Source organism: Puma concolor, chromosome D2, assembly GCF_028749965.1.
Source record: "Puma concolor isolate L17-30 chromosome D2, mPumCon1.1.hap2, whole genome shotgun sequence".
In the NCBI taxonomy this organism is placed as follows: domain Eukaryota; kingdom Metazoa; phylum Chordata; class Mammalia; order Carnivora; family Felidae; genus Puma; species Puma concolor.
Genome location: NC_141677.1, coordinates 31,988,316 through 32,014,211, shown reverse-complemented (window position 1 = coordinate 32,014,211; position 25,896 = coordinate 31,988,316). Strand labels below are relative to the sequence as shown.

The 25,896-nt window shown below is 42.9% G+C and overlaps 1 protein-coding gene, 1 long non-coding RNA gene, 1 other non-coding gene and 1 pseudogene across 6 annotated transcripts; 2 read left to right on the top strand and 2 right to left on the bottom strand.

Annotated features, from left to right (window-relative positions):
- The first annotated feature begins 2,953 nt into the window (after nucleotides 1-2,953).
- On the top strand, nucleotides 2,954-3,060 carry LOC112854934 (U6 spliceosomal RNA). The gene has a single exon (XR_003223006.2). It is a non-coding gene; the product is annotated as a U6 spliceosomal RNA (small nuclear RNA).
- A 3,527-nt stretch (nucleotides 3,061-6,587) lies between these two features.
- LOC147575972 (uncharacterized) lies at nucleotides 6,588-10,302 on the bottom strand. Of its 4 annotated transcripts, XR_015241632.1 has the most exons (4): nucleotides 10,071-10,295; nucleotides 8,733-8,799; nucleotides 8,501-8,615; nucleotides 6,588-7,827 (listed from the first exon to the last, which is right to left on the bottom strand). It is a non-coding gene; the product is annotated as an uncharacterized LOC147575972 (long non-coding RNA). The 4 variants fall into 4 exon arrangements; XR_015241629.1 differs by having other exon boundaries at nucleotides 8,501-8,799; nucleotides 10,071-10,302; XR_015241630.1 differs by lacking the exon at nucleotides 8,733-8,799 and having other exon boundaries at nucleotides 8,501-8,681; nucleotides 10,067-10,292.
- LOC112854392 (HAUS augmin-like complex subunit 2 pseudogene) lies at nucleotides 8,733-10,069 on the bottom strand (annotated as a pseudogene).
- Nucleotides 10,303-10,355: 53 nt separating the features above from the next.
- Nucleotides 10,356-25,877, top strand: SAR1A (secretion associated Ras related GTPase 1A). Its single transcript, XM_025918117.2, has 7 exons — nucleotides 10,356-10,503; nucleotides 14,220-14,293; nucleotides 14,419-14,538; nucleotides 15,205-15,270; nucleotides 18,532-18,635; nucleotides 21,680-21,811; nucleotides 23,408-25,877. The coding sequence occupies exons 2-7, from the start codon at nucleotides 14,236-14,238 to the stop codon at nucleotides 23,522-23,524; spliced, it is 597 nt and encodes a 198-aa protein (XP_025773902.1). The 5' UTR covers nucleotides 10,356-10,503; nucleotides 14,220-14,235; the 3' UTR covers nucleotides 23,525-25,877.
- The last annotated feature ends 19 nt before the right edge of the window (nucleotides 25,878-25,896 follow it).

Below are 25,896 nucleotides of genomic sequence, written 5' to 3'. Positions count from 1 at the left end.
TGGGAATGCAAAATGGTGCAGCCGCCTTGGAAAACAGGCGGTTTGAACATAGTGTTGAAAAAGTTGAACATAGTGTTACCAGATCACACAGCAGTCTACCCCTAGGTATGTACCAAGAGAAATGTGTCCACGCAACAATTCGTACAGATGTTCATAGCAGCATTGTTTAGAATAGTCAACAAGTGTAAATATCCCAAATGTCCATCAACTGCTGAGTGGATAAATGGTATGACCATGAAGTAGGTATTTTTCAGCCGTGAAAAGGGATGAAATACTGGCACGTGCTACAACCTGGATGAACCTAGAAAACATTATGCTGAGTGAAAGCAGCCAGACACAAAAAGCCATATATCTCGCACGACTCCATTTACATGAAAGTCTAGAATAGGAAGATCCATCAGGACAGAAAGTACATTAGTGCTTGCCAGCGGCTGGAGTGAGGGGGAGCGGGGCTAATGGGTATGGGGTTTCTTTGGGGAATGGCGAAAATTGAGGTGATGACTGCCCAATTCTGTGAACATACTGAAAATCACCGAATTGTACCCTGTAAATGGGTCACTTTTATGATACGTGAATTACATCTCAATAAGGCCATCATGAAAGAAACAAAAATCATTGTAAACCCAACATCAGAGGTGCTATAAGTGGAGAAAAGAAGCAGAGGGACAATTTGGGAAGGGGCCACCCGGGAAAGACTGACTGCGGGGTTTTGCCTGACCGGAGTCTTGAGAAACAAGGTGCAGAAGAGATGGAAGGGTGTTCCAGACACAGGGAACAGCCCACGCTAAGGAAGTATTCCCAAGGCTAGAGAGGATGTCGATGGTAACACTCAACCTTTATTGAATGTTTGCACCATGCCAGCAAACTAAAGTTATATGACCTTATTTAATCTCCATAAAAATCATTACTTCATTCACTCTGTCAGTTATTGAACAAATTTCATCGGACACCACCTAGGTACCAGGAACGGAGCTAACCACCAGAGACACTATGCGGAGGTAGATGCTTGTATTATCCATTTGAGGCACATTAAGATTAAATAAGTTACCCAAAGTGAGAGTGTGAGTAAGGGGAAGAACTGGGATTCAAACCCATGTGGTCTGATTCCAGAGCTCATTTTCAAAATGTGGTCTTTGATACATCCCTATAAATAGTAGTCATTTAGTGTAAATGCATAAATACCATCACATGTTTCTCCCTTCCTCTCTCTTACTCTATCGTGCTCACTCTTTTTTTTTTTTTAAGTTTTATTTATTTAAGTAATCTCTACACCCCACTTGGGGCTCAAACTTGCGGCCCCGAGATCAAGAGTTGCAGATTCCTCTGCACCAGCCAGGCTCTCCCCTCCCCCTCTCTGTCAATCTTTTTCTTTTCCTAGTTTGGTGGAGAGGACACTGTCAGACGACAGCGTAAGTTGCAAGGTGCACAACTCGTCGGGGCTCCTGGCTGGCTCAGTCAGAAGGGCATCCAGCTCTTGATCTCCGAATTGTGAGTTTTAGCCCCACGCTGGGTGTAGAGATGCCTTACAGAAATTTTTAAAAACTTAAAGAAAAATCGAGGTGTACAACATATTGGTGAGATACGCTCACGCGGTATAAAATGACTACCACCACAGCGTCAGCCAACCCCTCCATCATGGCGCCTCAGGTCATTCACCATTTCTTTTTCGTAGTGAGAATATTTAAGATCTGCTCTCTTGGCGACTGTTGAGTATGTAACACAGATCACCCTACTCAACCGCCACTCCACTCTGTTTCTATGAGTTTGGCTTTTTCTGGATTCCATGTGTGAGTGATATCCTAGAGTACTGACTTCTTTTTCTGGCTTATTCCGCTTAGCATAATGTCTGCAGGCTCGTCCGTGTTGTCACGAATGGCAGGGTTTCTTTCTCATGGCTGAATAATGTTCCGTCGTGTATACGTACCATGTCATCTTTATCCATTCAATCATCAATGGGCATGTAGATGGTTTCTGTGCCTTGGCTATTGTGACCAGGGCTGCAATGAACATGGAAGTGCAAGTATCTCTTTGAGCTCCTGTTTTCATTGTCTTTGGATATATACCCAGAAATGTAAGAGCTGGATCATACGGTAGTTCGATTTTTTTTCATTTTTTGAGGAAACTCCACACTGTTTTCCACAGTGGCTGCACCAGTTAAGAATCCCACCAACAGTGCACAAGGGGCCCCTTTTCTCCACATCCTCACCAACACTTGCTATCTCTTGTCTTTTTGAGAATGGCCATTCTGAAACAGGTGTGAGGCAATATCTCATTGTGGTTTTGAGCTGCATTTCCTTGATGACTAGTGATGTCACATACCTGTTGGCCATCTGTATGCCCTGCTTTGAAAAAATGTCTGTTCAGACCCTCTGTCCATTTTTTAATCAGGTTGGTTTTTTGCTATTGAGTTGTATGAATTCTTTATGAATTTTGGATAGTAACCCCTTATCAGATACATGATTGGCAAATATTTCTCCCATTCCATAGGTTGCCTTTTAATTTTATTTTTGTATATTCCCTCCCTAGCCCTAGAGTCAGCCATGTCTCAAAGAGCCTTGGTTCCTTTCATTGGAGAATGGTATTAGAAACCAAGATCTGGGTGGTGGGTGTGCTCATTGCTACTGAGTTGCTTCTAGGTCCTCTCAGTGGACGCGGCAAGGAAAAATATGTGGGTATAACAACCTGTATAAATACACATAGGTATAAATATTTCCATGTATAGCCATCTGTATCTATATTAAGCCAAATATGAATGCATACTAATGCCTCCAACTCTAAACCTACCCCTCTGAAGCCAGGGCCTACACTTTGAAAGGTCCCTGCAAAGAAGGGGGTGAAGGGACCCAAAGAGAAAAAAGGGAAAGTCAGTGCTGATGAGGATTGGAATAACCCTGCAGAAAATGGAGATGCTCAAATGGACCAGGCACAGAAAGCTGACAACACTGGAGGTTCCGTGCTGACTTCGGCAGCACATATACTAAAACTGGAATGGTAAAGAGAAGATTAGCATGGCCCCTGTGCACGTATGACACTCAAATTTGTGAAAATGCTGGAGGTTTCAAGTGAAACATGTGCATTAAAAAATTTTTTTAGGGGCACCTGGCTGGCTCAATCAGAGGAGCATGCAACTCTTGACCTCCGGACCATGAGTTCGAGCCCCACGCTGGGTGTAGAGATTGCTTAAATAAATAAAACTTAATTCTTTTTAAAATTGTGATAAAATACACATATCTTACCATTTAAGAATTTATAATATTAGCCATTTTTTTTTTAAATTTTTTTTTTCAACGTTTTTATTTATTTTTGGGACAGAGAGAGACAGAGCATGAACGGGGGAGGAGCAGAGAGAGAGGGAGACACAGAATCGGAAACAGAATATTAGCCATTTTTTAAAATGTTTTTACTTGTTTTTGAGAGAGAGAGAGCATGTGTGCGCAGCTGGGGAGGGGCAGAGAGAGGGGGAGACAGAGGATCTATAGCAGGTTCTGCACTGACAGTAGAGAGCTCGATGAGGGGGTTGAACTCGTGAACCATGAGATCATGACCCGAGCCAAAATCAAGAGTTGGACGCTCAACTGGCTGAGCCACCCAGGTGCCCCATGACTGGCTTATTTCAATTAGCATGTCCTTAAGGTTCATTCATGTTGTAGCGTCAGATTTCCTTCCCTTTTAAGGCTGAATAGTATCCATTGTGTGTATATATCACATTTTGTCTATTCATTTATCTGGTGATGGACACCTGGGTTACTTTCACCTCTTGGATACTGTGAATAATGCTCCTGTGAACATGGGTGCACAAATATCTCTGTCAGATCCGGTTTTCAATCCTTTGGGATACATAATGAAGAAGTGGAATTGCTAAGTCAGATGGTAAATCTATTTTCAACATTTTGAGCAACCACCATACTGTTTTCTACAGCAGCTGCACCATTGTACATTCCTACCAATAGTGCCCAAGAGTTCCAGTATCTCCACATCCTTGCCAACACTTATTTTCTTGCTTTCTCCCTTCCTTCCTTCCTACCTTCCTTCCTCTCTCCCTTCCTTTTCATTCTCTCTTTCCCTCTTCCTTTCTTTTCTTTGTTTTTTGGGTCTAGCGATCCAAATGGGTGTGAGGTAGTATGTTGCGTCAGTTTGATTTGCATTTATCTGATGGTTAATGACGTTGGGCACCTTTTCATGTTTTTGGCCATTTATAGATCTTTAGAGAAATGTCTGTTCAAGCCCTTTGCCCATTTTTGTTTTCTTGTTGAGACTGCTACATTTGACTGGAATGAAATGATATTATATAAAATCACTTGTACAAAGATAAGGCATGTTTCCTAATAAAAACGGGACAAAGATGGCTTGAAAATCTCCCAAGTGTCACAGTGCATATGCCTTGCTCTAGTTTCCTGGAGAGTTGAAGACACAGGGAGCTCTGATTTGCCTTTTTCTTGAGTCATCTTGAAAAGAGTGAGGAAGGGGCATTTTTGGTTATTAGGTTCCTCAACTCTTACAGGAGTATAACAGGGGACGAAGAAAGTAACATACTATTCAGAAGGACATGGGGTTTAGAGAAAAAATAATTTTCTTTTCTTTTAGTGATTTTTCTGACTCCAAAACCCTTTCAGTTTTGGATGGATTCCCTGTCCATGAGGAAATCTAAGGAAAAACTTATGTTTATATAACTATTATGAGCAAGGAAACTAGAATCCAGACATATAGATATTTATAAGAATGTATTTCAGGAAAGGACTTGACGTTAGATGCCCTTTCCCTCTCTTTTGTAAACTAGGAGATGTACAGTTACTTTAAGGAGAAGTAAGTTTTTTTTTTTTTTTCCTGATTGCACTCTAGATTATGTCAAAGGGGAAACATGCAGAAAATTTAATGCTTTCATCTCTTTAAATTTTAAAACAGATTGCCTTTCAGGACAATTTTTCTAATCAACATTATATGAAATCCTCCAGATGACAAAAAGTGCAATGTTTACATTCTTCTCAAGAGTTGAACAAATTTCTAAGTCTTGACATAGATGGTATTCCAGCTTTTACTACTGAGCAGAAAGGTGTAATTGATTTTCATCAACGATGACTTTTTGGTTCACCTCTTTTGGTTCTCCTCTCCTTCACAGCCACATTTCTAACGACGTTGTCCAGGGTCACTGCCCCATTTCCTCCTCTCCACAGTCTCTCCTTAGGTCATTCCAGTCCAGCACACATAGTCGGTACTCCCCCAAAACTGCGTTTATCAGGCTCACCTGTGACCCGCGTGTTGACAGTTCCAACAGATGCCATGAAGGTTAATTTTACATGTCAACTTGACCCAACTAAGGATGCCCTGGTAGGTAGGAAAATATTTCTGGGTGGGTCTGTGAGAGCATTTCTGGAAAAGATTAGCATTTGATTCAGTAGACTTGAGTAAAGAGATCCGCCCTCACCAATGTGGGTGGGCATCATGCAATCCCTTGAGGATTCAAATGGGTCACAAGCGCAAAGATAGGGCAAATTCTCTTTCTCTCTTCTTGAGCTGGGACATCCACCTTTCCTACCCTCAGATATCAGAGCTCCTGGTTCTAGGAGCATACACACCAGCAGCTGCCTGATTCTCAGGCCTTCGGGCTTGGATGGAATCATACCACCTGCTTCTCAAGCTTGCAGATGGCGCATCTGGGACATCTCAGCTTCCGTTGCCACGTGAGCCAATTCCTCTAATAAACCCCCTCTTATATATACGTATCTACATATATGCTACTGGTCCTGTTTCTCTGGAGAACCATGACTAACACAGATGCTTTTCAATCTCCGTTCTAGTTTCTGAGTCCTGTCTACCTACTGTTGAGCCTCTGTTGGGGAGTAAGAATAGAGTGGGGGAGAATTACATAAAATTCCTCTGTTCAAACCCTCCACTGGTTCTGCAGATCACTCACAATAAAAGCTAAAGTCCCCACCGTGGCCTCCAAGGCTCTAAAGATTTGCCCCCTTCTGGGAGACAATTCTCCCCTTCTTGGGGCAGAGTTATTGTTGCCTTTGTTTGGACTGTCTTCTTAAAGGTGTTTATACAAGGAACAGCCTGGGAAGACAGAGTCCGAGCCCGCACCGCAGGAGACAGATTTAGTATCCCGGGTAACAATGCCTCCCTCTAGGTCAAAGGTCAGGCGGGTGTGCTTGCTGTCCACCAAGATTTGGGTTCTCTAAGCTCTGGGTTCCTCAGCTGTGATGCAAACCCCCTATATGGGCAGCATCCACGTGGGCTGCTCCGTGTCACCCCGGATGGCATTTGAAGTGGGGTTCGTGAGCAAATCACAAAAGACATCCTTGAGACGTCCTCAAGAAAGAATCCTTGAGACGTCTTTGGTGCAAAAAGGTGATTTTATTAAAGCACGGGGACAGGCCCCGTGGGCAGGAAGGGCTGCACTGGGGTTGTGAGGAGCGACTGATTACATACTTTCAAGTTTGTGGACGGCGGGGAGGTATATAAATATAAGTGTCCAAGGAATTTCTGGAAGCTGAAAGAGGGTCTCCGAGGACCCTGAAGATTTAGCTATTGTCAACATAAGGATGCTTGTAGTTTTTAAGGAAGCGCACACATTACGGCATGAAGGGCTGCAGGCTGTAAGGGAATGTACTTTAAACTGCATTTTTCTTGCCTTTGTTTCTCTCATCAACTCCCAAGGATCTAGCAGGGGCGAGTAGAGAAGACACAAACGTGAAGCTCATACTACTTGCTAAGCTGGAGGTAATGAAAGCCTGCGTCTGTGCCAATAACCCCCAAAATGTGCGGGGCTACCTCGTTAGCCTGCAGGTAAGGTGAAGGTTCAGAACCCTCTTAACTACCTACCCCACACATTCTCTCACCTCACCTCCTGCCGTTTTTCCCTTGTTACCTTGCTCAGCTACACTGGTCTCCCAGCTGTTCCTGGAACCTTCCGAGCACAGTCCTGCCTCAGGGCCTCTGCTATCAGCCTGGCAACATTTCACCCTCCCCGCCATGTCCTCGGGTTCTGTCCCAATGGCGCCTTAGTGGGGCCTTCCTCAACTAGTCTTAAAATAGCCTTGCCACCAGTAAACAGGTGCACTTCTGCCAATCTAATGGGTGAAAATAGCATTTCAGTGAGTTTTAAGTGTCTTACCTTCTGTTATTTCCCATATCTATATACGCTAGAATATCTCTTATACCTCCATTATTTATCGTCCTTAAAGACCCATCTATATTTCCCTGCCAATTGTCTGGTACTATTCTTTGTCTGTTTTCTAACAACAGTTAGTCTTTTTCATATTAATCTCTCACTTGGGATGCAATTATGCATATTTCCCCCCAACTTGCCATCTGCTGAGTTTATGGTGTCATCGTTCTTGTGTCTGTGCTGTTCTGCCATATAAAACTTTTCTATTCTTCTGTGGTTGACTTTGTCAATCTTTTTTTTTTTTAGTGAGAAACTGCAGGTTTATTTTTTAATTTTGACAAAGACATAAAAGACAAAAACAAAAGACAAAACAATAAGTACAGAAAACCAGGAGAACAAAGTGCAGGGTTGGATGTCTGAAAGCAAGGCTGGGCTCGAACAGACTTCTGGTGAAACACAACCAAAAGTTTTGCTCAAGTGTCTCAGCAACGTTGAGCGACATTTGAGACACTATGACCACTCTATACCCCATCTGCAAAAGTCACCAACGTAGGCTTCAAAGCATCTCTCCTGCTTGTTTCGGCAGGATATTTTTTTGGTAACAATCCTGCTTCGTTACGAACTATACTCGTCCACTGTGTTGAGGGCTTCTTGTGTGAAGAAGTGTGATGAATACAAAGATCGACGTACACGTTTCAAAGTAAGAGAGAACCAGAAGTCTGAAAACAAGTCAGGGATAATCATAGTCTTGTACAAATTAATATGTCCTGAGGCTTACTATTAGTGTCTGTATATCATCCCCTTTTATATGCACAATAATCTCAGAGAGGGAAAATATTCTGAGCATTTTGTAAGGTAACCCTCTAAGAGTTTTGCATAATGTGCCCTTTTCTTTTCTAATTTTTTTTCCAATTCCTTTTCTAATTTCTTTTCCAATTCCTAATGTTCCAGTGAACATCCTCAGGAATTGCTTAGTGTGTCAGGGTCCCTAAGACACCCCCATCCGGGTTTGATGACGTGTGGGGGGCATTCACAGGACTCGGCATATCGTTGTACACGCGGCTGTAGCTTATTACAGCAAAGCATACAAAGTACAAGGAAAAGGTGCATGGGGCAAAGCCCAGAGGAAACCAGGCACTAGCTTCCAGGGTCCACTGCCAGTGTTGTCGCACAGGATGTGCTCAATCTCCCCAGCGATGGAGCTGTGACATGTGTGAAATGGCTTCCGTGAGAGCTCACGAGAGATGCAGCGCCCAGGGTTATTACTGTGGGCCAGTCACACAGGTACCTTCCTCCTAACATGTACCAACATTCTAGACTCCCAAAAGGAAAACAGATGTTCAGCACAAACCACACCAAACAAACATCTTAGTCACAGTGAGCAACTCTTACCAGTGAGAGGGAAGGGAACCTTGCTGACATCCAAGTTCCCAGATGGCAGCCGAGGACCAAAAAGGTAAGCAGGCCTTTCAAGGGAGAGCACTCTGGTTTGCTGTGTTGTTCTTTTCTGCAACAATTTTAGTGACAATCCCACAGGAACAGTCAATGTACTTCCAGGTTCGAGAAAACTCTTCTAATTCAGAAACAAAACATTAAAAAGAAAAGACATAATCAAGCCTGCTACCTGAGATATGGCTGATGCCTTCACGTTAATAAATTGTAATCGTCCTATTTGATCTTCCCGAGCTTTACTGAAAAGTGGAATGAAAATAAATAAAAAATGAAGGCAAATTCAGTTTGGACTTGGTAAACTTAGAATCTTAGTCCTTCAATATAAAGAGGACTATTTCAGGACTGCTAGCAGCAAAGCTTAGAAATGCCCATGTTATGACTGAATGAACTTCGCATGATTACACATAATTAAGCAAAAACAGTTGGCAACCACTTGGACTTAATAGTTTAGATATGAACTTTAGAAGTAAAAGGTAAAGGAGGCATTATAATATCATGTGTCGGAAGCTAACTTTCTTCAGCTAATATTTTGGGGGTGGATACAAGAGGAAACTTCCTTTTGCTGTTCTTGCCACTTGAGTATATTCTCTGCCAGGTCTTGTGTCTCAGTCATCAAAAGAGCCATCTTTGCTCAAGCCTTGTTCATTTTCTCCAGATGTGCCTCTGCATGAGGGGTATTTCTAATTGTTTCAAGACGGTTTGCCAATCTCTCAATGAAAGTCACCACCAACTCCAGCCAAGGTACCATGTTTCTGTGATGAAAAGCTTCACTAGGCAAGTTTTGCTGGCACAAGGGCTTCAACAGCCGTTGCCTGGGGGACCCTCTTCTTTTTTTAGCACTGCTTCCAAATGATTTATTCATGCTTTGCAGAGTATGACACTTCTGAGCCAAAAGGGAAGATGCACATTGGCTGTACCTTTTCCCTTATCTTGGGAGTTCAATTTCTAGGTTTTTCTGATAGATTTCAGCTTGAATATTTGTGATCTGCTGCAGCCACATAACCTATTTATCCTATTAGTACTTTTATCGGAATTACGTTCAATTTATAATTTTACTTAAGGAGAATTGAGAGGTTTATGTGTGGCACTGAGTCTTACTGTCCAAAAACATCATTCATCGTTGTCAGTTGACTTAGTTTTTCTGTCTGTAAAATTGGAATAACAATACCAATCCCGTAGGGCTTCAGAATTAAATGAGAAAAAGTTTGGGAAGGACGGCAGAATAGGAGCCAACGTGCTGCTCTGCCACTGCCGTAGCGTAGGAACTTGGGTCTGATTACTGGACTACACTGAACTTCGGTTCTCTCATTTGCAAAACGGGGATAAGAATAGTATCTGCTTCATAAGGGCTGCTGTCAGGGTCAAATACGACGAGGGCACGACCTGGAACATAAACACTCAATGCGTATTCGCCGTTCTTCTAAAAACAGAACTGCGACTCAAAGCAAAGGCATTCTGGGATCCACCCTAGGTCGAGGGCGGTCGGGCAACTCTTTGAGAACCTACCTACCTAGCCGTCGGTCACCGCTCCCGATTTTGCCCGAGCGCCTGCGAAAGCAGTCGGACTAGAAGCGGCGATCGGGGGGAGTCTAGGCGCACCGCGAAGACTCCAGACTCCGCCCCGCCCTCGGAGCCCCAGCGCTGCCACGTCTCGCGCGTCCAGCCGTCCAAAAGGGAGGGGGCGGGGCCAAGCCGGGCCCGCCCCTGGGATCGCTGGGCGCTTCCGAGGCCCGCCCCTCCGCAGCCCGAGTGGTCGGTAGGCGGCCCCGGCGTTGCAGAGCGCAGTGACGCTACGAGGGGGCGGGGCAGGCACGCGCCCGGAAGTCCCGGGGGAGGGGGCGTTACGTATATCCGGCGAGTAGCTGGCGGTTTCGGGTGCTGCTGGGCTGTGTGGTGTGAGGGAGGGTCGAAGCCGCCGCTGCTGCCGGAGGAGCCCCTCGGCCGTGAGTTGGGGGCTGCTGCGAGGGAGGGAGCCGGGGAGCGGGAGGGGCTGGGGCGGACGGCGGGGAGGGTCGGGGCGGAGGCCGGCGCAGGCGGGGTTGGTGGGGGGGAAGTGACACGCAGGCGGTTCTGCGGGGCCGCGGGGTTGGTTCTGGGTGGGGACTGGCCGACTTGGCCGGTCTGCTCCGTTTCCTGACAGACCCTGGGATATCGGGTCGATCTGCATTCTTTCGAGGGTCCCGAAGCGGCTGGGCGGGATAACAGGTTTCTTGTCTGTACTGTGCGCTCCTGTTTGCGAAACGATTTCACATCTCGTCTCGGATGAGCCTCCCAGCCCTTGGTCAGGCGGGTGGGAGTCCTTGATGATTATCCTTGGTTTGCAACCTGGGGAATAATAAAGCTCGCCGAGGCAGTGAATTGGTCAAGGCCTCGCAGAGAGCAAGAGTGAGCATTCGAACCGGATCTCTTGGCTCCTAGTCCAGTGCGCCCCCCCCCCCCCCCTTCAGCTATGTTTTATCTGAGGTCTTGGGTCGAACCCTGTATTTTCTTCTTCCACCTTCCTCTTTTCCTCCCTCTCTTCAATGCGTCGGCAGATTACTTCATTCACGTTTGGTATAGATTAATGTTTTAATGATTCTAGCCTAGAGGTCAGAAGCCCACTTGTCTCTCTTGTAATTTCTCCCTTGCTCTTGTGTTTTCTCCTTTACCTCAGTCCATCTGCTTAGGTCGTGATAGAGGACTTGTGGTGCTTTGCCTTGGAGCTGACCTTTGACATTTACCCTGCAGCTAAGCATAGTTTCTTAGCTAAAAAACCAGAAGCTTGCTATCCCAGATCTGTCTGGAATGGTGTGTCAAAGTTGTAACGAGTATGTGTAAGAACTAATGAGGATGTATAGAAAGTAGTGTATATATTGGCTAGTGCTCCTCTTTTATTGACTTCAATCAGTCCTGAAATTTGCACAGTTTTGGATACATTGGCAGTGCTTTTGTGTTAGTTTGGAGTTCTTAAATTTTAGAGTACTCTAATTTGCCATAAGATGCCATGAGGTGGTAGGGTGGATCAAGGATAGGAAATAGAATGCCAGTTATTAAAATACCCTTTTGAATGGTTAAAATACCATTATTAAAATGCCATTCAGAAGGTGTGATAAGTTGTAAGGAAGAAAACTTGAGAAGATTATCATCTGTGTAGCTCATGGGTTAAGGAAGTTTTAATGTTCCTTTAAAAACCGTTTTGTTATTTGGATTTGAATTTTATGTGATATTAACAAGAATAGCTTTGGCTTTGGAATTTAAGAAGGAGGGTTTTGGTCTTGGCACTGATACTTCTTTTCGTTGAGCAGTTTTGGTTAAGTCAGCTGACTTAGGAGTGTCAGCATCCTTGTCTGAGGCTAAGGACTCCTCCCCAGTAAGGTGTTGCGTGAGGTTGAAATGAGATGTATGTGCAGGCATTGTACAAAACTGTGAAACTATTCATGAGGGGTGCGAATCCTAAGATCTCATGGATGGAGGAGCCATCAGAGACATTTCATTAACTTTGGGTGGCCAAATAGTGCAACTCTTTGGGTCCGGTAATGGTTTTTATTATTTTTCAACATCACCTGAAGAGTTTCTTCAAGCATTTTCCATAGATCATTTTGGAGGGAAGGATTATAGGACTTTCTAAGCAGGGATGTCAAGGGAAGGTGAATTGGAAAATCAGACTAGTTCAGTTATCATGAAAAATTCCTTTAAGTGGGGTTTTCTCCTTGTCACCTTTGGAGAAGTCATTGAATTGGGGATAATTCTAAAATGATGTGGTAAAACTTCAGAGAGTCTATAAAGTATTGATTGCAAACCAGTGTAGTACAAATGAATATGTAACTGTGGGTTTTAAAGGAGTGATCAGAGTGGGAGTACTCTTTAATGAGAGGTGCCCTGTAAAGGTGAGCCGTGCTTCTCCCAAGTGGTAGACTGAGAAAAGTAGGGAAGGATGACTGGTTTGGGGGGTTGCAGAGAAAAGGCACATTGTTCCTTTACTTACCTACAGTGGAAACTTAAGAACAGGAGCTTTGTAAGTATAGTTAACTCATTGGACTTCCGAAAGTGCAGATTGAGTTTCCAGACACATTATTTGACATGCTAAACTTGGTCTCTGCCAAAGTATATTTTAATGTAACTGAAAAGGTCAACAAAACTTATTTAATACCTTTTTATAAAAGCTTTTGCCTTAGCCTTCACCCTCACCCAAACTCCCAAGCTTCACTTGGCCTTCCATGAGAAGAGTCATAGAAAATAAGCATTAAGCAATCCCTAAAGTTTATAGATCAGGCTTGATTTAAAAACAAACCCCAGTTATTGGACAGAAAAAAGAAAATTAACATATATTGTCTTCATTTTTCAATTTTTTTTTTAATCTAGCATTCTTTGAAGAATATAGGTGTGTTTTTGTGGATAAGCCTGTTAAGGTCACTAGTAAAAGTAACAAAAGTGAATTTTTGTTTATTATTTTAAAGAAACAAAAATTCATGAAAGTTATATCTCATAGCAGTTGGTCACATCTAGTATAGCCTTGTGTTCAGATGCTCTTGCTGATGGAGAGAGGAGTGAAAGTGGGGGATCTTTCTTTTATTCTGCACCAAGTCAGAGGTATTGAGGCAAAAGTTCAGTGACCAGAAAATGCTGACTCTGAGAAACTTTAACACCACCACTGGCTCTAGATCTTACCCTCTTTAATTTCTTTCAGAAGTCCTCTTGCTTATTACCAGTGTATTTTTAATTTTTTTTATGTTTATTCATTTTTGAAAGACAGAGAGAGACAGAGCACAAGCAAGGGTGGGGCAGAGAGAGAGGGAGACACAAATCCGAAGCAGGCTCCAGGCTGTGAGCTGTCAGCACAGAGCCTGACGCGGGGCTTGAACTCACGAACCGCGAGGTCACGACCTGAGCCAAAGTCGGGACGCTCAACTGAGTTACCCAGGCACCCCGCTTATTACCAGTGTATTTAGACCTTTTAGTAGCTTTGAGTCATCTTTTGTTTTGAGTATTCTTATTTTAAGAAAATCCATATTTGTAAAGTGAGTTAGGCCTTGATTATTCACATTACAAAAGGATTCTGTTATTTCTTCATGACTCTCCAAAATAGTGATATCGTCTCTTTTTATAAGTTGAGACACTATCTGCAAGAGGGGTTCAATAAATATTGTTAAAGAAAGATAGCATTGCTAAGTGGAGCAGGACAAATTATGTCAGCTGATAGGATTTGGGTGACTTTGTTTTTCAGAGTGTTTACAAGGAAGGGTTAATATGCTTTTCATTCATGTTAATGTGCTTTTCATTCTCATTTTCTACTTAGTGTATTGATGTGACATTTTGATTCAGATTATTGATGGGACTGATTTCCTAGAGGTGTTGCTAACGGGTAGACAGCAGCGATGTATCTAGAGAAATGTGGACGAGCAGCTGCCTGGAGGAGTAAGTCATACAGTAAGAGAGGAAGATTTATCTGTAACTCCTAGTCTTTGGAACATCATAGATTAAAGACTGTTAGAAAACCAGGAGTTTGTGCAGCTCTGAGGACCTGAGAGACTTCCCTCCGGGGTGCAAAATCCTTTATTTTCTTGGGCCTGAAAACATGGGACTGTAAACATGCATCAGGGCTACAGAATAAAAGTTAACTTTTCCGGAACTGTACTAGCATTCAGAAAGCTAATGTTTGCCGCTTTCCTATTTTATACAGGTAGGAAGCATTAATAATGTCTTTCATCTTTGAGTGGATCTACAATGGCTTCAGCAGTGTGCTCCAGTTCCTAGGTAAAGCCATTTCCTTAAAATATATCGGAGGTTTCAAACTTTGTACATTTCCTCCAGCAGTCTAAATACAAGCAGCCTTTGGTGTGTAGAAAGCAAACGTATGTAAAAATCTTTTTCTTTTTTAGGGCTTTACAAGAAATCTGGAAAACTTGTATTTTTGGGTTTGGACAATGCAGGCAAAACCACTCTTCTACACATGCTCAAAGATGACCGCTTGGGCCAGCATGTTCCAACACTACATCCGAGTAGGTTTGAAAACACCAGGTGACCTTTTGATATTTGAAGGACAATGTTAGGGTTGGGGGAAGAATCTCCAGTTGATGGAGTTCTTGTATTAACGGAGGTCCCAAAAGACAGCTCATTTGAAAAAATTCCCTATAGGACACACTCAGGTCATATACTCCTAAGTCTCAACCTCTGGAACTTTGTCAGTATTTATTTTCACTAGTTCTGTAAGGGAACAACACCTTTCCCATATCTACTTTTTTTTTAAGTTTCTTTTAATATTTATTTATTTTTAAAAAGAGACAGGTAGAGACAGAGTGCAAGTGGGGGAGGGGCAGAGAGAGAGGGAGACCCAGAATCTGAAGCAGGCTCCAGACTCTGAGCTGTCAGCACAGAGCCCACTGCGGGGCTTGAACTCACGAACTGTGATATCGTGACCTGAGCCGAAGTCGGAAGCTTAACCGACTGAGCTACCCAGGTGCCCCTCCCATATCTACTTCTAAGGAGCAGCAAACACTTTGGAGAAAAAAACTTGGCTTTTTAGAATAATTTCAGAATATTTTCAGTCTTGTATCCTTTACAAAGTAAAAGCTTCATTAGGTTTTGCATTTGTATTGGCTTACAATACTGGTAGCTGAGCCTTGTTGGATGAAGTTTATTTTTTTTCTGTTTTAACAATTTTTCAGCCTCAGAAGAGTTGACAATTGCTGGAATGACTTTTACAACTTTTGATCTTGGTGGGCATGAGCAAGGTAAGACGACTCAGTGGAAGAATGGTATTGACTTACGGGTCACCATTTTGGTTCTTTTTATGCCTCCCTTTTTTTTTTAAGCAGCGTGTCATTTTTACCTCTTAAGTTGTGATTAAATTATGATTGTGATCTTATTACTTAAATGAAGTTGTTTTATTTACTTATTAAGTAATACCAAACTTGTCAAAAGTTGTATAAATACAGAGAACTCTACTCCTTTATACCTTTTGCCCTGATTTATTAGTCTCCCTCTCTGTGTAATACATATTAACATTTAAGTTATCAAACCCGGGAAGTTTTATTTTTATCTACTCTGTAGTGTAGATTTCTCTTTTTGTCAATTGTGTCCATAATCTCCTTTATAACATTTTTCTTCTTGAACAAGATCCAGTACAGTATCACTCACATATCAAATTTAATCATGTCTCTGTTCTTTATTCAGTGGAGTGTAAGTATGTAGAAAATTGTTACTTTTTGTAAGTAATTTCAGATTTGTCCAAAGTTGCAAATACAATACAGGGATTACTTGTGACCATTCTGATCTGTTTTGTATAATCTGTCCTCTTGGGGTGGTTGGTAGGACATTTCTTTCCACCTTCTTGTTCTCTTAGTGCTTTTTACCTTATGCAGGCTGTGCTCGTTTAGTTCCTAGATTCCTATCAGATATCTTGTGTGGTTTTTAGAAATATACAGAATGGGGTATTTTTCTGGTGGACACTCACTTTACATTTGACAAGACTCTAAGTGTAGGAGTAAAACATTTAAGAAATAGGAATAAATATTCTGGGAAAGTAGAAAAAAGAAACTATTGAAATTCTGTCATATTTATTCATTTGTTATTAAATTGAGTTGAGAAGTCTCCTTTTGGAGCATTCATTAGGTTGAATCTGATATAGCTTTTTAAAAATGTAGTTAGAAAAACCCAAAATATTGGCAGTTTTAATGGTTTAGCCAGGTTATTTATTTATTCATTCATTCATTCATTTATTTACTTAAATTTTAGAGATCACGTGAGCGGGGGAGAGGAGCAGAAGGAGAGGGAGAGAGAGAGAAAGAGAGAAACTTAAGCAGGTTCCATGCTCAGCATGGAGCCAGACATGGGGCTCCAGCCCACGCATGGCCCTGGGATTATGTGTGACCTGGGCCAAAATCAAGAGTTGAATACTCAACCACCTTGAGCCACCCTTTAGCCAGTGGTTAAAATTTTGGTAATTTTAATCAAAAGGCTAAGGAATGATCTAGATTTTGTATTCTGTCATTTCATTAACATAGAATTACATTTATTTTATTCATTTAATATTTAAATGAATAAATACATAGCCCACAGAATCTTATGTAGTATGATCACTATCACATAAAATACCTGTACAGAAAAAAGATTGAAAGAATATATACAGAAACATTAGCGTATGTGTGTTTCATGGAAGATTACAGATGGTCTCGTATCCTTTTTTTCTATAATGAGTTTGTGTTATTTTCATTGCGGTAGAAATGGGCGTGTGGTGGCTTTTCTGATTTCAAAGGATTTAAATTCACAGATAATATAATTATAAGATGAATGGAGACCATTTGGAGAATGCAGGCGTAGAAGTTTTTAGGCACCTGAACTGAGAATTGTTATTTGGTGTGTTAAGTTTAGCTTTCAGGTTTTGATAAAGAAGGGAAATGTGTTTTATATAGTTTTGTTTTGTTTGAGGAAAATGTATTTAACAGAAATACTTACCATAATAACTTAGTTACCATTTTACAGAAGTTACTAAAGTGCTATACATATGAAGATTTCCTTTTTTAAAAAAACTTTAAATGTTTAACTTATAAAAGTAGTCCAGGCTCAGGGTGCCTGGCTGGCTCAGTCAGAAGAGCATGCGACTCTTGATCTCAGGGTTATGAGTTCGAGGCCCATGTTGGGTGTAGAGGTTACTTAAAAAAAATAAAGTAGTCCAGTCTCAGCGTAACAAATTCAGTATACAGTCAACTTAGGAATATGGAAGGTGAAAATTTCCCCAGCCTCTCCTTCCCCATCCCACTCTTCAGAGTTAACCAATATATTTAAAAAAAAAAATTTTTTTTTATATTTATTTAAGAGTGAGAGATAGCGTGAGTAGGGGAGGGGCAGAGAGAGAGAGTGACACATAGAATCCGAAGCAGGCTCCAAGCTCTGAGCTGTCAGCGCAGAGCCCAATGTGGGGCTCGAACTCCTGGGACCTGAGATCTTGACCTGAGCCGAAGCCAGATGCCTAACAGACTGAGCCACCCAGGCATCCCTGGAGTTAACCAATATTAACTCTTTGATATAGAGATATTATTCATCCCATTGAAAGTACTAGAAATGAATGGTTTAGAAATTATAATACAATTAAAGCATTGCTTCCCAAATCTTTACCACTTCATGTCTTAAAAAAATAAAATTTATAAGGCATCCTGGTTTAAAGTTTATTTATTTATCTTGAGAGAGAGAGTGCGGGTGAGTGCACGAGCTCAAGCGAGCAGGGGAGGGGCAGAGAGAGGGAGAAAATCCCAAGCAGGCTCCATACTATAGAGCCCGATGGCGGGCTCTGACTCATGAACCGTAAGATCAGGACCTGAGCTGAAATCAAGAGTAGAGACACTTAACCAGCTGAGCCACCCAGGAACCCCAGGCATGCTGGTTTTAAACATGGGACACTGGGATAATTGCCTGGGAACTTGAACCACCTGTCAGACCCAGGCTTCTGAGGACAGAGCACGTGAGTGTGTCAGTACAAGTACGCATTGGTTAGTTGGGAACTAAATTGAGACTGTAGGTATGTGGATAGGTAATTGGCATCCTGAGGAGTTTAACTCAGAGGTTGCAAACAGCTTTGGGGGCAAGGTAGGTCATTTGAGTAAAAGTGACTGGGTGATAGACCATAGGGAGCGGTGGAAGCTTTGCCAAACTGGAGCCCAGACATCGTCTGAAGGGGCAGCCACACCTCAGTTCCCAGCTGATGACTGACGCGTGGGTGGGTGTGTGCGGCATTGCCAGGTGTTACAGTTTGGCAGAATACCTTGACTTTTGAATTTGGAAAAAGTCAGATTTAGTTCGTGGGCCGTCAGTGTATACCCTCGGTTCTGATTTCATACCGGTTAGGACGTGGAGAATCCATATGGAGTCGACTATTACTGAAACCTAGCCAAGATTTGCCCATTTTTGGGCAAAAAAAAATATAGAGGGAGAGATTTTTCAAAATCTGTATTTTTTTTTTTTTTTTTATCAATGCAGCTGTAAACTTTGTCTTTCAGCACGCCGGGTTTGGAAAAATTATCTCCCGGCAATTAACGGGATTGTCTTTCTGGTGGACTGTGCAGATCACCCTCGCCTCATGGAATCCAAAGTTGAGCTGAATGTAAGATTATAGTCTTTCTTTTCTCGGCTTGTGTCTCTCTCTCTCTCTCTTTTTCTCTTTTTTTTAAAGTTTATTTATTTATTAGAGGGAGAGAGAACGTGTGTGCACACATACTCGTGGGAGGGGCAGAGAGAGAGGATCCCACGCAGGCTTCTCGCTGTTGGCGTGGAGTGCGACGCAGGCTCGATTCCATGAACCGTGAGATCATAACCTGAGCTGAAACCGAGAGTCGGTCGCTCAACTGACTGAGCCACCCAGGCGCCCCTTGGCCTCTAGTTTGTTTTAAGAAATACAGCTCAGTGGCGCCAATACTTCGTCATTCCAGTTAACATTTGATGACAGTCCTGGCTACAGGAAGAGAGTGTTTTAAAAGCTAAGACGTTGCTTTTCAGTGTCCTGAGGAAACTCAGCACGAACTGGAGTCAGTTAACTTTGTTTATATCTATCATAGGGTGACTGTGTCCAGTTTGCTCGGACACTGCCCAGTTTATGCCGGTTGCCCCAACATAAGCAATCCCTTTTCCTTTCACATGTGGTCACTGTATATGAAGCGATGGCATAATGCAGCCTTAGGAGAGATACTAAAGTTCTTTATGTTTTTTAATCTGGGTCCTCACATTGTGGCTGCCCACCCTTGCACTGAATGACTTCGCCAACATGATCACAGGCTGTCCTCAGTGTTCAGTTTTGGTCGCCGGCAGCATTTCATACTATCGAGGACTCGCTTCAAGTTTTCTCTCCCCTCAACGTTGCATTTCCTTGACTTCGCAGTTTCTGTCATGTGGCTTTTGTTATCCCTCCCGCTTCACCCTGTGCCTCTTTTGATTTGGTTTGTAACTGTCTCTCTGCGTTCTTGTTTCTGGCACTGTGAACCTGTCACCTTTATTTGTGAGTGTGTTTCTTGAATCTACAGCTCTCATCTCTGTAGACTCGCTATAGGGCATCCCTTCCCTGACTTGACCTCTTGGCACTGGTATTCTCTCTTTCTTCAAACTCCCATTTACGTTCTTGGTTTTGGTGTGCCTTCTCTGGCTAATACTTCTCAGATTCTTTGACGAGCACCCATTCCCCTGCTTAGCCCTTAAATCTTGGTGTTCCCCAGGGTCTGTACTTTCTCCCAGGCTGGTCCAGGTCACTCCCATTCCTTCATCTGCCACCCACATACCAGTGGCTCCCAAATGGATTTCTCTTGTTTAAACCTCTCTTGAGCTCCAGCCTCATACATGACGCTACCTGCTAGACAACTCTACCTACCAATTCTGGTCTTCTGGAATGGAACTCATCCCCACTGTCTACCTGGACACATGGTCTAGATCCTGTGAATTACTGTAGATTTCACTGCTGCCCCCCCCGTCACATGCCTTAATGCTAGAAGGAACTTTTTCAGACTTGTCACTGGCCTACTTAACATCCTTTAATAGCTCTCTCACTTTTGGGATAAAATCCACAAATCTGTATGGCATGTAAGATCTCTCCTGATCTTTCCTCTGTTTCATTTCTCCAGCTGCTTTTCTCTTTATTACCTACCTTGAACTATCTTCCAAAAATAGAGAACAACTCGTCCTTCCTCCAGTATGCACAAGTGGCTGTCCCTGCCTGGCTTTCTCATCTGACCCCACCCCCTTTTGCCGGTAAATTAAAAAATACCCTTTTAAGAGATCTCAGAGTTCAGCCATGACCTCTTCTAGGAAGCCTTCCCTGACCTCTGAGATGGTTAGTCTTGCCGCCTTATCAGTGTCTGTGGTCTTTACTGGTTTTCTTGTAGGTCTTGTCATCAGATTGTGAACTTAGTAGGGACCTAGTCTCGTTTCTTTGTGAAACCCTGGCACCTAGTAAAGTGTCAGACTTAGAGTAGGCGTCTGGTTAGTATTTAATGAATGAATGACATCCTTACTCTGATCTTGTCTAACATTTCCTGGAACGTAAGATGGTCAAAGCGTGTTCCCCTTTATCCCTTTGGCTCTCCTGTTTTCCTAGCTTTTCCTGTCAGTGGTCACTGGATTCCCAGGCTTGAGATCTCTGCCAGCTCTGGCCTTTCTTTTATCTGTCTTTTCATCTAGAGGGCAGTCTCTTATCTTCCTTCCCCAGAGTGCCTGCACTGTTCCTTGGATGCTGCTATCTTAGGCTAGATTGTTGTCTGTTACCTGAGCACAGATTCTGTAAATTCATTGTGTTTTTACACATAGGTTCTATCCAGGAGCTTCTGGATTTGGGGTCTTTAGGATCGATCGCAGCTAACTTCTCACCCTGACACCATAATGAGTCATGCCTTCCCATTCTGTTGACTGTGTGTCAGCATAAAGGCAGGCAGTGCTCCTTGTGGCTTTCTGAATTCTTTTCCTACTGTAAAGCCACTGCTTATATTCTCCTCTTTTCTACCTATCCAAATCCTGCCCCCTCTTTCAGAGCTTAGTTTAGGTTCCTCAAGACTCGCTAAGACTTTCCTCAAGCCCATCATTTTCCTCGCCTTTGATTTCCCAGAATATCTTTCAGTATTTATATTCTGTCCCTGTTCATTGTGACACTTAGTCATCCATTTGCCTTGCTTTGTTGATAGATGGATGAACATAGAGTGAGGATTTCTTGAGGCCACAGGTCTTCCTCTTCTTTTTGTATCCCTCTCAGTGGCAGAGACAGTTTGCACACGTGGGGCACTCGGTGACTACTCGGGGACTTCCTGTGGCCAGAGCACTCAGTCTTCTAGGACCGCGCAGTGGATCGCCCGAGGGTGGTCTGTGCTGGGTGACTGATCTGAGAGTTAAGGCTGGGAAAGTTCTCCTGCCTTGTAAATAGACCCAGCCTTAAGTTGCAATTGTTTGGAGGCTCTTAGGGGATTTTTACCTAACGTCAAAGTAATGTGTAGGGGCTTCTTACCTAATGTTCAGAGTGTTGTATCATGTCAAGATTTTGTTAATTGTGCGGGTAAAAGATGATCAGATTTTCACTTCACATTTGACGCTTTATAGACAAGAGAAAGGTAGAGTTGCTTTCATTATCTGGTGGGCATTCATAGATTCCTCAACTAGCTGTTATGTTGTCTTTAGGCTCTAATGACTGATGAAACAATATCCAACGTGCCAATCCTTATCTTGGGTAACAAGATCGACAGAACGGATGCCATCAGTGAAGAAAAACTGCGTGAGATATTTGGGCTTTATGGACAGACCACAGGAAAGGTAAGAGAAAAATCTTCAGGGGACCTATTACAAAGGAAACTCACAGCTTTTGAAACATACATGTTTTGCTATCTAGATTTTTTTTATTTGTCTTTCAAAAGTTTAACTGGGCTTAGGGTTTGTTTTACCATCAGTGATTTGTAATCACTCTGAAGGCGGGAGAATGTGTTTTCAGTTTTCTCATGAGATTTTCCTCAGGTATATGAGGATGAAGAGATGGGTAGGAAAGGCAGACTTACGAATTTAAGAGTTTTCTGACTCCCTTTCAAACCCAATTCAGAGAAATCTTTTTTTTTGTTGTTTTAATGGTTTTTGTTTTTTTTTTTTAATTTTTTTTTTTTTTTTCCAACGTTTATTTATTTTTGGGACAGAGAGAGACAGAGCGTGAACGGGGGAGGGGCAGAGAGAGAGGGAGACACAGAATCGGAAACAGGCTCCAGGCTCCGAGCCATCAGCCCAGAGCCTGACGCGGGGCTCGAACTCACGGACCGCGAGATCGTGACCTGGCTGAAGTCGGACGCTTAACCGACTGCGCCACCCAGGCGCCCCTAATGTTTATTTTTGAGAGAGACCGTAAGCCATGGAGAGGGAGGGGATGAGGAGAGAGGATCCGAAGTGGGCTCTGCGCTGACAGCAGAGGGCCTGATGCTGGGCTCAAACTCACGAATCGCGAAATCATGACCTGAGCCGAAGTTGGATGCTCAACCGACTGAGCCACCCGGGCACCCCTCAAATCTTTTTTGAAGGAGGCCTTCTTAACCAGAAATCAGTTTTGTTTTTGACTGGAGATTTCAGGTTATGAAGAAGAGTGACCTTTCATATCACTTTCCAAGCAGTGAAACCCAGCACTGGATTATCCCCAGTGTTCCTTGCTAAGAGAGGTAGGATTGTTGTCCCCATTTTGAAGATGAGTTGAGGAATAGAAGCCAAGTCTTCCGGATCAGTAGGCTGTGCTCTCCCCAGGTAGGAGAGCTCTGTTGCAGAGAAGCGCTTGTCAGAAAAATCCGTATCCGTGGTAGTTGAGCAGGAATTCTGGCTTTTTCAGCTTGCAGTTTTGGGATCCCTGATAACTTTCTGACTTTCTTACATGTTTTCTTAGTCTTGTCTCTTTTTGGCTAGCAGTATCTCTCTAGAAACGCTTGCTTTAATTTAGTTTCTCCTCTTTTATATGAGTGTTATGTGTAAAAGAAGACTCTTCACTTTCTCAGTGTAACCTGTCATCAGTGTAGATTTCTGAATGGTTGTGTTCATGATAATGTCCTTATTTCTGAACAGTCTTGGGGACTTCTGTCTGTCAAAGAACATGCTGGTTCTGTGGGACCTAGTGGCCTTTGTCTTGGTTTGCTGCCATAACTTCCCAGATGTCTGTGTGTTCTCTTTACAAAGAGAGTCTGGGACTAGGACTGTGCCGCTTATTTTCTCCTGAGAGCATGAAGCCCTGGGGAAGTCATGTGTATGGCCTTGACCGCATTTCTGTCACGAATCCCTACTTCAGTCTGTTTTTGAGGGATGGAGAAAGTGATTCCTGTGATCACTCTTTCAGGCTCTTCCACCATGGGGGTGCTAACAGGCTTTTCTCGGTTTTGCCTCTCGTAGGGGAACGTGACCCTGAAGGAGCTGAATGCCCGCCCCATGGAAGTGTTCATGTGCAGCGTGCTCAAGAGGCAAGGCTACGGCGAGGGCTTCCGCTGGCTCTCCCAGTATATTGACTGATGTTTGGACAGTGAAAATGAAAGAGTTTTACTTCTCTGGACTGATCCCATTCCCAGCTTCCTCATGAACTTTTCTAATAGAACAAGGAAAGCTCTTCAACCGTGTGTGGCGTTGAGAAGCCAAGAGTCTCTGTCCGCCCTCTCATCGCCCAGTGGTGACATGTGCTTTCTCCACACTATTGGGAGGTGACGCTGCCCCACATGCCAGTGCAGGTCAGCGTCCCGGGACTCGGAAGCTGGCAGGATCTGCTGGGTAAAGCTGTATGCCATCATGGGGCACCTGAAAGAAAAACACGTCTCACCACTGTGGTTGATTTCAAAAGAAAGTGATTCTATTTTTTAAAGAAAGCGTTGTTAATGTAATTGGTGTCCCTCTTCACTTTTTGAGTTCAGAATTTACTTGGTCCAGAGTTTTCTATTCTTTTTTTTTTTTTTTTTTTCCTCCTCGTGATCTAGTGAATGGCATTTAGAGACTTCATAAAATTATGCACCAAAACACGTCGGAGGCCAGAGCTCAGTCAGGTGAACTCACTTGTGTTGAGATAACAGGTTAGTGAGAGAAGGCCCCCCCCCCCCCCCACCGCCCCATGTCTCTGCCTGCCTTGTTGCGGTGGGCACCACCTTCTGCACAGAGAAGTGGGAAAGGGCGGAACTTGGGCCTGGCAGTTGCAGGAGGTGTCCACTGTGGCCAGCCAGGCCCGTTCCTCGTCGGGGCGTGTACAGCAGGTTGCTCACTGTGGAGGGGTTAATTATAGAGCGGTTATTTTCTTACTTTACTTACAGAGTTGCAAACCGCAGCCGGTCTTTGCTTTGCTTTGCTTTGATACTGTTGGGAAACTTCATTTCTCTTCATACACCTGTTTCATGTTCAGTTATAAGAAATGACGTTTGCCTCCTAAAAGAGAACACCTCCCGAATTGCCCTACACCGCAGGTGTGTGTCTGTTACTTTTGCACAGATTCTAGGGAAAAATTTTCTGCATCGGTGAATCGCAGAGGACAAAGCCACTGAAGGGCTCTTAATTCTGTGGGTTGAGAACTTAAAAAATCTGGTATTTGTATCATTTGTTTGGATCCAGGAAAGATTTATTTAATGGGCTTTAAAATTTTCACTTGCAGGATGTAGTCTCTTTATTGGACTGTTTGTGAGCTCTTTTTTTCGTTTACCTGTTTTTTTGGTGTTTAAAGGTTAACATCTGTAGCTAGATGATTTTTTTTTTTTTTTTTTTTTTTTTTTTTTTTTTTGGTATGAAATTGCCTTTCTCCATTCCAGAAGTAAGCTGCGGAAACTCTAATCTTAACTTTGTGTGGTGGTGTTCTTTTTGAGCCAGCGTCACTTGTCAGGAAGACCTTAGTATAAAAAGCCTCAGTGTCCCCAGTAGTGTGAGGATTATTTTCATAGCATTCCTTTTTCTTGGTGTCACCTGTAAAATTGGGATTTTCATGATCTTAACCAATATTAGACCCTTTGTTAAGATGGGTGGATATCTTCATTTTTTCCTTTAATGAGAGATTAGAAGTTTCCTCAGAATTGAAAATTGTGGATGATGATGCTTATTTGCAGAGGATTGAACTAAATTCAGTAGAATCTTGTGTCTAATGTGAAGGCAGGGAAAGTGTGGATGACAAATTGCAGGGGGGAGAGTATTGTTCTTTAATGGATTTCTCATTGCTAGTCTTCACCACTGACTTGTTAGGAAAGCATACTTTTCCACTGCCAGGTACCCAGTGCAGAGGCTCAATGAAGGATCAGTTTGGGAAGAGCATGCCTTTCATTTATTAGCAAGCATAGCTGAGTTAGGACAAAACTCGTTGGTTTGGAAAGGGGTGAAAGCCTTAAATGAACAACCTAGCTAATGGTGAATGAACTAGGTCGTTAACATGCATACTTTTAATTTCCTTTGGCTAAAGGTAAGCCATACTTCTTCATCCAGAGACATGAGAAAGAAGTATGATTGCAGTGCTAGTTTTCTTGTTTCTTGTTTCTTTCCTATTTGTCCCTAATCACTTTGTAGCAAGCTAGAAAACTATGGATTCTACACAGCGCAGCTCTTTGTGAAAGTGGTGCATTTTGGCCACTGGAGAAAGAGGAGATTGAAAAGTCAGCTGGCATCCGTCTGTTTCTTGCTCCACAGAAAACACTGTTCCTTTAATAAGGTTGCAAAAGAAGCTGATGTGAGGAGCTTGTCTCCTAACAGTGAGGATCAGAGCTTTGTACAAGAACTCCCACGAATTGAGACTTTTCATTCTGTTTTATCAGAGTGCATATATGTCCTATTTCGGGAAAAGTAAAACAGTCATTTACAAAAGAAGGTCAATCTGTATCCTAAGCATTTTAATAAAAAGTTAAACTTATTATCCTGTTCCATTTTAT

What these genes read in the sequence shown, in the direction of transcription:
- SAR1A (XM_025918117.2), top strand. Translation starts at nt 14,236, where the DNA reads ATGTCTTTCATCTTTGAGTGGATCTACAATGGCTTCAGCAGTGTGCTC. An exon ending in TGTTCCAACACTACATCCGA is followed by an intron (nt 14,539 to 15,204) that starts GTAGGTTTGAAA and finishes ACAATTTTTCAG; the next exon opens with CCTCAGAAGAGTTGACAATT. An exon ending in AATCCAAAGTTGAGCTGAAT is followed by an intron (nt 18,636 to 21,679) that starts GTAAGATTATAG and finishes TGTTGTCTTTAG; the next exon opens with GCTCTAATGACTGATGAAAC.